Genomic DNA, 10,089 nt, shown 5'->3' on the forward strand with positions numbered 1-10,089 from the left:
CTGTTTTATTCTAATCGTGGCGAAAAACTCTCCCACCCAGGACCCACTGAGTATGGAGTGGCGGCTCCACAACCCCGAACCGGTGACTGTTCCCTACCTGAGCCCGCTGGTTCTGTGGAAGGAGCTGGAGAGTCTGCTGGAGAACGAGGGTGACCCGGTGATCACAGAGGCCGACATGGTGGACCATCATCCCATCATCTACTGGAACCTGGTCTGGTACTTCAGACGACTGGGTTTGCCCAGCAACCTGCCCGGTCTCATCCTCACCTCTGAGCATTGCAACAGGGACTCCCAGGTCAGACACACACACACACACACACACACACACACACACACACACACACACACACACACACACACACACACATATACATATGCACACACAGATGGAATTGGATATTTTACATGTCTGTCAGACTGACTCTGTCTCTCTCTTGTGTCTTGTCAGGTCCCTCGTCACTGGATGTCGGAGGACAGTAAACACGTGTTGATCCAGATTCTGTGGGACAACCTCAAGCTGCACCAGGACCAGATCCAGCCTCTCTACATCCTCTGGAACACATACAGTGAGTCACACCGATCTGAGACTGCAGAACAATGGAGATGTATGCATCTGTTGTGTGCATATATGTGTGTTGGGGGGGGGGGTGACGTGACGTGCCACAAAAAAGTCCTATGAAGGGGTGCAGTGGTTTTAGTCTGGAAACCAACCACTGGTCTAGATCATTAGTCGATGTGTTTCCAAACATTAGCATTGAAAGAGTGGAAATGCTGGAAATCAAGTACAATTGAAACAGACTGAGTGAATAAATCATCAAAGACTAAAAAAAAAGAAATACATGAAACAAACATAAACGCCAGATTTCCATCACGTTTTCTCACGTTTGAGCGTTTAATTATGTCATCTCGTTGCGCCCTCTTTGACTGGTGGCCAAATCCTAATATTCGCAGAGCGGTAGTGAATGGAAACGTGCATTAATTTGCATTTGATTTTCTGGAAATTAGGTTAAAATTTATATTTAAAATGGCTACGTCTGTATGGAAACCTGACGATTGTTGTTCATAATGCCTATTTTGTTGTTATCGGTGGATTAAAATAAGTTGAAGTTGAATTAAAGACAAAACGTAGATTATGCAGGTTTGAAGCGTGAAATAGAAAACCTCAAACACACACAGACACACACAGACACACACACAATCCTTCAGAGTAGTGAAAAGTTGTCAGTGATATTAGAATTAATCGTGAGACCGTCTGCGCAGCAGCTGGACTTGTGATCCCTGTGAATGAACAGACTCTGGCGCTAACATGTCTGTGGCTTCGCTCAGTCTGCAGTAATTGATTATTTAATGGAGGAGGAGGCAGCCAGCTAATCCGTGTGCTAACAGGCTCTGTCTGCTCTTTGTCTTCCAGGACTTAATTGTACTCTGTTGTTAGAGAGTGAGTGTCCTTCTCTGCTGCAGACTCCCACAGATGAGTCCTGTTGTTTGTGTCCTGTGCTGTCTGAGGCCTGCTGTCGCCCTCTGTCGTGTCTTCTTTGCCTGATGCATTGCAGTGTCGTCAGCCTCTGCTGTTCGTGGTTTCACAGTGTTTGGAATGAAAGTCTCATGTGCAGTGTGAAGTCTTTGACGATTTTCGCAGAGGGATTACTTTATGTTTTGTGAAACGCTGTTGACATGGAACGTGTTTGTCTCAAATACAGCCCTGCTCTGTATTTGAGTATGTAGGTTTGCATCTCTGGTGAATGTTGTTTCTCCACTTGTTTCTTTTATTCAGCAACTTGTGAAGATGGACAGTGTTGTAGTGCTTAAAGGGCTGGGTACTGAACGCCGACCACATCGTGCTGCTACTCCTGAATACCTGAAATCATCTTTCAGTCACCAGGAGTGGTACACAAGTTTGTTTGTAAAGTACGGCTGCAATTAACGATTATTTTCATTATTGATTTTTTCAATTTCCCAGAGGCCAAAGTGACGTCTTCAAATTGCTTCTTTTGTCCACCCAACAGTCCAAAACCCTAAAACTCTTCATTTACTATCATAAATGACAAAGAAAAGCCGGAGAATTATCAAAATAGTTCATTTTCTTTTGATCGACTAATCATTGCGGCTCTAATGTAAAGACTTAACGTGTAGTTGAGTGAGGACACATCTGTAACGTCTCTATCAAAACAATCAACTATGTAAACAGGAAGTTCCTGTAGCATCACGAGCTGTAACACAACTTTTACACAACTTATATTATACTTAAACTGTCGTTGTTGATACAGGCTTATCTGTTTTACTTTGTGCTGCAGAACAGCTGGCGCAACCGGCTGCTGATAATAATCTGAATTCAATCAAAATTTGATTAAACCAAAATGTGGTATGGTCATTCAGTTATTTTTATTATGTAGTTTTGTTGAAAAAACAAGGAAAAAACCCCAGTAATCATTGTTACCAAGCTGTTATTCACCAGGCACTTTACTTCTAATTAAGTACTGTTGTTTTCTCTTTTTAACAGCACTAATATTGCTTATTTAGAATACTGTTACTTCTACTATATCTAATTCAACATACAGTATATATCAAATGAAGTACTGCTTCATATCAGTACAGATACCCAGCCCCAAGTACTTTTCATCCGAGTGAAAAGCTGTTAGTTAGTGATGAAACCATCTTCATTCTGTATTATTGTTACATGTCTTAAGCACTAATACGATGATGAGTCCACTGCTGAACTGTGTGTGTGTGTGTGTGTGTGTGTGTGTGTGTGTGTGTGTGTGTGTGTGTGTGTGTGTGTGTGTGTGTGTGTGTGTGTGTGTGTGTTGTGGTAGACGTGGGTTACCCTCTGTCCCGGCCGGTGTCGGGGGAGGAGAAGCCGTTCAGCGAGGAGTTACTGCAGGGTGTGGTGAAGAGCATCCAGAGGAACGACGTCGGCCGGCCGATGGCTCAGCTGCTGCAGCTGCTGGGTCAGACGCTCGGGGTCAAACGGCAGAGGTCAGCACCGACAGCTCACATCAGGCTCATTTATTTATTCATATTATTTATTACTTATACGTCATTATGTTTGTACTTGAAGGGATGTTTGTCCCAAAATCAAACTCTCGAAAAATGTTTACTTCTTCACCCAGAATCAGTGGGTGAAAGTAAGTACATTCACTCGAGTCTGTACTTTACATTTTCTAGAGGAAAATATTTTACTTTTTACTGCACTATATTTATTTATTGAATTTATTTGTTGTTATTATCAACAAATAAAATGATATAGATTAAGCTACACAGCAGTAATAGTATGAAGTGTCTTAGACTCAGCTGCAACATTAAAGTGATACGTATATTATTATAAATATTTCTACACTGTGGTATTACAACTTTTACTTAAGTAAATGATCTAAGTTTCCACTTCTGATGAGAATGGAGACTTTGCTCAGATTAGATTCATGTTGATAACAATCGTTTCCAAAAGTGAGTCTCCTCAAACCACGCACGCACATTTCTGGCCAAAATGGCGCCCAGTTAATTTACAACAACAGCAGCACAATAATGCAGGACTTGAGAGTCACATTCTTTATCAAACATGTTTGAGTGTCTGGTATGAAAGCAGTTTGTCTTAATATGAATCCGTCAGTATGATCGTGATCAATGATGAAAATTGTGTGTTTTTTAAGCACCAGTTCAGTCGGTCACATTGTTAAATCTCTCCTCCCCAGGAGTTTGTACAGGGACATCCTCTTCCTCTCGCTGGTGGCTCTGGGAAAGGATAACATTGATATTGGTGAGTCATAATTTTGTGTTTCATGATTACACGTCATATTATCACATAAACAAGCTGTTGACATACAGTATCGTCACCTTTTTAAGGTGATATGACGAACGTGTTAGCAACCAGTTAGCAGTTACAGATTGTTTGTTTGGCCACCTGGTGAATGTAAGTCTCCTTTTAACTCTGTTTTGAGGGAAATATCTGGCTCTTTAGCTGCTAAATGCTCCACTGTGTTCACCAGCTAGTCGCTAACTGTGCCTGTCTCTGATTTGATGCTGAGCAGGTAGCGTACAGTACGGTACATTACAGATTTTTGGAGCAAAACTTTTCACAAAAACAGGAGACGATGCTAACGAGTGACCCAAAACACACAAGTTGCGGGCCGTAAAAAAGCGAAACAATGAGCTAAAAGACACTAAAACATCTGACACCTCTGCCGTCACAATGAGTGTGTGTCACTCTGTCTATTGAAGACAGAAAAATATTAATTCGAGCATCTTTAAAGGATATAAATTGTAAGAATTGAGACTCGACCGCATGTTTTTGTACTAACGTTGACGTCCTCCTCTTTTTCCCTCAGACGCCTTCGATCGCGAGTACAAGTTGGCGTACGACCGCCTCGTGCCGAGCCTGGTGAAGCTGAGCCATAACTGTGACCGTCCTCCCAGCACTGGGGTCATGGAGTGCCGCAGGACGTTTGGAGAGCCTTACCTGTAAACGCTCACCTTCACACACCAGGACAAACTCTCACCACCCACCTCATTGCTTTAAGACGAGCTCAGGAAACCTGTTGGAAGACTGTGAATGTGCACTACGGTAACGTCAAGTGATCAAACAGCGGTCAGCGTTATGTAGCCCGAAAACAAGCAAAAAGAGTTTTACAGACTTTATCTCGACGAACTGATGATGGAAACACACTCAGACGCTCATCAACACACGTTCATGCAGTGACGCTCAGCTGGTTTCTGTGGAAATCCTGTGATAATTATACAAATATACTGTAAATACACAGCAGTAGAGGATCTTTTTTAAATGCATTTACTGTATATTGTATAGTCGTACAGTATATGAAGACTAATATTAGCAATATTTTAACTTGAAATCTATTTATACAAAGTAAGCTTTATTTATTGTAGTGTTTTGTCGTGTCCTGCGGTCGCCGGGCGTCGTCGTCGTCGTCGTCGTCGTCGTCGTCGTGTCGCAGCCAGAGCGACCTGAAACACCCGCTGCTCCCTCTGGACAACATGTTGCACTGTGGATTTAGTGTCTGTTGTAAGTGATGACTAGGTCTCTGTGCTTCATGAGTTTAAATTAGAGCTGCAGTGATCAGTCGATCCACAGAAAATTAACGACAACTATGTCGGTAATTAGATAATTGATTAATGGTTTCAGTCATTATTGTGAAACATTCTCTGCTTCCAGCTTCTCAAATGTGAGGATTTCTGGGTTTTGTCCCTATTTTTTAACATTTCAGAGACAAAATAATCACCAGATTAACCAATAATGAAAATAATCTTTAGTTGCAGCTACTTTAAATGTTTAAAACCACTTTTTAAGCTGCCTTTAATGTTCGTGTTTTATCTGAAGATAAATGTCTGCTGTGCTGCCACAACCAGTTACAATAGTGCTCTACATTTTATTTAGTTTAAGTTTTGTTCCAAAGCAGTATATTCTTGGTTTGTTTACAAAAGACTTTTTGAATTTTGAATATTTCATCATCATATGAACATTGACTGTAGTTTTCTTCACGCTGCGCTGTTGGTTTACGAAGCAAATGTCAGTGTTACTCTTCATCGTCTTCATACTGAAGAAGGGAGGCTGGCAGAGAAACACTGTTTTCATGGATTTCTTTGGTTTTCACCAAGCTGAGAGATGAAGGAAAACTACAGAACCAACGGTTTGTCCTAAATTTACAGAAGCTGCTCAGAAAAACCTCCAACAAAACCAAATAAGACGCCGGCACAGTCGCTTCTCCGTGGTCACTGTCGACGCTGATAAACGAGACGAGATGTTTTGGCAGCCATGTTGGAGGTTTACAGTTCTTAAAGGAGAATTCTGGTATATACTACAACTTTAACCAGGGTTCATACAAAGTCTTGAAAGTTTAGAAAATGCTTATTTTTCAACATAGTCTGGTGTTTCATCGACACAATCACTCACGTACACGAATATTTTAATATTTGAAATGAAACGATCCACTCGTCATATTTGTTGTTTGTCTCGAACGTTAGATAATCATGATTAAAACATGCAGTCAACAGCTGGTAAAATAAAGTGATAACATACATTGATCGCTGTGGCTACAAAGAAATTATTTTATAAAACTTGCATTCATAGCAACAATTTAGATGTGATGACAAAGACTTTGAGAGTCTGGAAATGTTTGGTTTAGGTACTTGAAAGTTTGCTCTGAAAATGTAGGAACCCTGAATTACGTTGTACTCGCCAAATGAATATCTGGCACTGCTGCAACGAAGTCCGACGGGACAAGAAACAGTTGATCCAGATTATCTAAACCGCTTTTATTTGGAGGTAAAACAGAAACTGAGCGCCCATGATTTGTCGGTAATAATGGCACAAGACAGGTGGGCAAGAAAATAATCTCAACCTCGATGTGTCAGGGAAAGAAAAGCTTTACATGATTTACATATCTGTGTTTGTGCTTTTGTTTTACATCTGTGGTACAAAACCAGCCTCTGGTTCTACAACCACACATCTGTTTTCACGGTCACTTTCCTGTCTCTCTCTCTGCTGTGTGACTGTCCAATAAAGCAGAAATTAGCCGATAATAGAGTCATAAATTCTCACCGTGACGAGAGACATGACAGACTACACGTTGGTCCCTGACCAATCATCATGTGATGTCATCGGGAAGGAGGTGCTAATGGCTAATGACTTCCAGAATATAAAAGAAAAGAATGTAAATTAACGATGGCGTCTGGAGCGGTGTGTATGATGCTGGCTGCCTTGTGTTCAGAAAAAAAAGAAAGAAAAACCGACAACATCATTCCTCTTTTGTTTTGTTTTGACTGTCAAATATCTGTGAATATAAAGCCTGCAGTGCAGCAGAGACACTGCACCACACTGCTGTAGGAAAGTCATGCAGCAGCTTCATCTCCACCACATGAAAGTAAAACCAAAAAGGGAATATTAATGATGCAGTAACAGATGGAGTTTCTTCTAGTTACAGGCTTCTAACATGTTACAGCCACGATGAACAGAACTCGGAGTTCATGTCCAACTGTATTTCATCAGTACAAAGAGTTTTAGCTGTTACGACGCAGATTATCCTCTCATGCACCATAAATACAGAAATGGGAAGATTTAAACCATATCAATGTCCAGATTTGGAATAGAGATTCTGGATAGAACTGGATTTTGGCAGGATAAGAACTTTTCACCACTCGTTGTTTTCATGTGTGCGTTAATAAAAAGTGATGACTGACACGATGGTTGAAGGAGGACCTCCGAGTCTAAACTCTCGAAGGTCTCATGAATGTCGACCATGTCTGTGATTCGTAACAGAGGAAACTACTGGAACCAGTACTGAAAAAGTCAGCAAGTCGCACTTTGCCCCTAAAAAGCGAACTGACTGCTTTCAGCTTGAAAATGTCGCCGAGCCGTCGGACACATCGACTACGATGTCAGCAGCTGGAAAAAGCTGCCGTTCATCTGTGGATTTTTGTTGTGTTAAAAAAGTTGTACAAATGAATGATTTTGCAGAATCTGGGGCCATGTACATTTGAACTCGCCCTTTGTAGAAATCACATTTTATAACGGTTTATTCACACGTGTAAAGGTCCTTTTTAGCTGTGATGAAGGTTCTGTACAGCGACCGGATCCACAGGACTGTTGAACTGTAAATAAAATCACTTAAACGCTCATCGTTGGCTTCTTTATTCATTGTTTATTCATTTTAAAAGTGTTCTTTTTAAAGTACTAACTCTTTCTTTTTAAGTTATGGCTCTTGGAAAAGCAACGAGCCATTTGACTGACGAGAGTCAAGTCTGACAATGTTGAGCTGATGGCCACCATACGGAGGATTTGCTGCTTCAAAATACAAGTTGTGAGGTCACGTTTGTATATTCTACTGTAGGTGTCTGACAACAGGAACAGCCACTGCCTTGCTCACTTAAAAACAAAAGAAGGGAATTTTGTTTGTTTTTGCATTTTACATTTTAACGAGAAACCTACGTCACGACTCGTGAACTTGTAGCTTTTAGAAACGTCCTACTGGTCAGTAGTCAGGTCATTCAAATGGACAATAATAATATCTATTTAAAGTACTAATAAAGCCTTTTTCTGGCACCACCATCGGGCAAAGAACAGCAAGTTTATCTCGATTTTTCATCCATCCAGCGTTTTGTTTTCTGATGTAAATGCACCTCACAGGGCCACTGAAGTCACTTTCACTTGTTTTCAAAAAAACGAAAATGACAGCGCACACAGCTCACTGTTAAAAAAATAATTTATTGCAGCATGGAATTTTAATTTGAAATTGATAGTTTTCCTATCAACAATACATGTTTGCATCCACTTCAATCCAACAAGAGCATTTAACAAGACAGTAACATCTGACAACGTGACACCTGTCAGCTTCTTCTCACAGCTAAGACGGTCTGATACACATTTACCTGACACACATACAATCACTTGTTTCTCTCCACCACAGTTATTGTTGACAAAATGAGATATTTGTTCACACAAAAACATTCTTTTACACACTGAACATGAACAAACACTAGTTTGGTTGAATACAGAACAGAGTTTTAGGAGAACAGTTCAGAAACTACTCAACATACAAAACTGAAGTTGCATCCAGTAGTTTTGAATTGCTGCGCAGTGAATCCTTCACTGCTGTAACGGACATAATGTCTTTAATTAACCTATTTAAGTCACCTCAGGGATGTTCCTTAAGCAATATATGCTCAAAATATCAAAGGAAAAGTCCACCCAAAACACTAACTAAACTAACTAAACTAAAACAGTCAGTGGTGATGTTGTACAGTTTTATTTCCGTTGCCGTTTCAGATCACGTGACGTCTCATTCAGATATTTCCAGCAGCTACAGTGGAGTCAGATATTGTGTCAGCGATCTGAAACAACAGTTTGTGATTCGATGTCAGTCCCCAAAAATCAAGAAACGGGTTTCTTTCTAGACCTGCGACCCATGGTTCCCTCAGCCTTGTGTTCTCTCACCTTATGTTCCCTCACCCTATGTTCCCTCAACTCAATGTTCCCTCAACCCATGTTTCCTCAGCCCTATGTTCCCTCAGCCCTATGTTCCCTCAACCCAATGTTCCCTCACCCTATGTTCCCTCAACCCATGTTTCCTCAACCCAATGTTCCCTCAGCCCTATGTTCCCTCAGCCCTATGTTCCCTCAGCCCTATGTTCCCTCAACTCAATGTTCCCTCAACCCATGTTTCCTCAGCCCTATGTTCCCTCAGCCCATGTTCCTTCAGCCCTATGTTCCCTCAGCCCTATGTTCCCTCAACCGATGTTTCCTCAACTCAATGTTCCCTCAACCCATGTTTCCTCAGCCCTATGTTCCCTCAACCCAATGTTCCCTCACCCTATGTTCCCTCAACCCATGTTTCCTCAACCCAATGTTCCCTCAGCCCTATGTTCCCTCAACCCAATGTTCCCTCAGCCCTATGTTCCCTCAACCCATGTTTCCTCAACCCAATGTTCCCTCAGCCCTATGTTTCCTCAACCCAATGTTCCCTCAGCCCTATGTTCCCTCAGCCCATGTTCCCTCAGCCCTATGTTCCCTCAGCCCTATGTTCCCTCAACCGATGTTTCCTCAACCCAATGTTCCCTCAGCCCTATGTTCCCTCAGCCCTGTTTCCTCAACCCAATGTTCCCTCACCCTATGTTCCCTCAACCCAATGTTCCCTCACCCCATGTTCCCTCAACCCAATGTTCCCTCAGCCCTATGTTCCCTCAACCCAATGTTCCCTCAACCGATGTTTCCTCAACCCAATGTTCCCTCAGCCCTATGTTCCCTCAACCCAATGTTCCCTCACCCCATGTTTCCTCAACCCGATGTTCCCTCACCCGATGTTCCCTCAACCCAATGTTCCCCCAGCCCTATGTTCCCTCACCCGATGTTCCCCTTATCCCTCATTGGGAGTGATTTTGGACAGAAAATTAAATTACAACACGCAAAGTTATTACAAAGTAACTGCTGGAAAATGTTGAAGATCACAGACTTAATATGTAAAACTGTTGAAGGTGGATTTTTCCTTTAACATCACTGCTCGTTTAGTTACGTGTTTTCTACCATGTGTCTACTGTGCGTCAGGTCAGCCTTTTCTAACGTATCCTACGGACGGTATTGATCCT

The 10,089-nt window shown here is 41.7% G+C and overlaps 1 protein-coding gene across 1 annotated transcript in view; it reads left to right on the forward strand.

Moving 5' to 3' along the window:
- Window positions 1-4,529, forward strand: part of LOC139289059 (C-myc promoter-binding protein-like) — a 44,225-nt gene extending 39,696 nt beyond the window's left edge. The window contains exons 29-33 of the mRNA XM_070910563.1: window positions 41-295; window positions 449-566; window positions 2,814-2,976; window positions 3,690-3,754; window positions 4,323-4,529. Of these exons, the coding sequence (XP_070766664.1) occupies window positions 41-295; window positions 449-566; window positions 2,814-2,976; window positions 3,690-3,754; window positions 4,323-4,459 (738 nt within the window). The 3' untranslated portion in view covers window positions 4,460-4,529. The remainder of the gene's footprint in view (window positions 1-40; window positions 296-448; window positions 567-2,813; window positions 2,977-3,689; window positions 3,755-4,322) is intronic.
- The last annotated feature ends 5,560 nt before the right edge of the window (window positions 4,530-10,089 follow it).

The sequence above is a fragment of the Enoplosus armatus genome, chromosome 1 (assembly GCF_043641665.1).
Source record: "Enoplosus armatus isolate fEnoArm2 chromosome 1, fEnoArm2.hap1, whole genome shotgun sequence".
Classification (NCBI taxonomy): Eukaryota; Metazoa; Chordata; class Actinopteri; order Centrarchiformes; family Enoplosidae; genus Enoplosus; species Enoplosus armatus.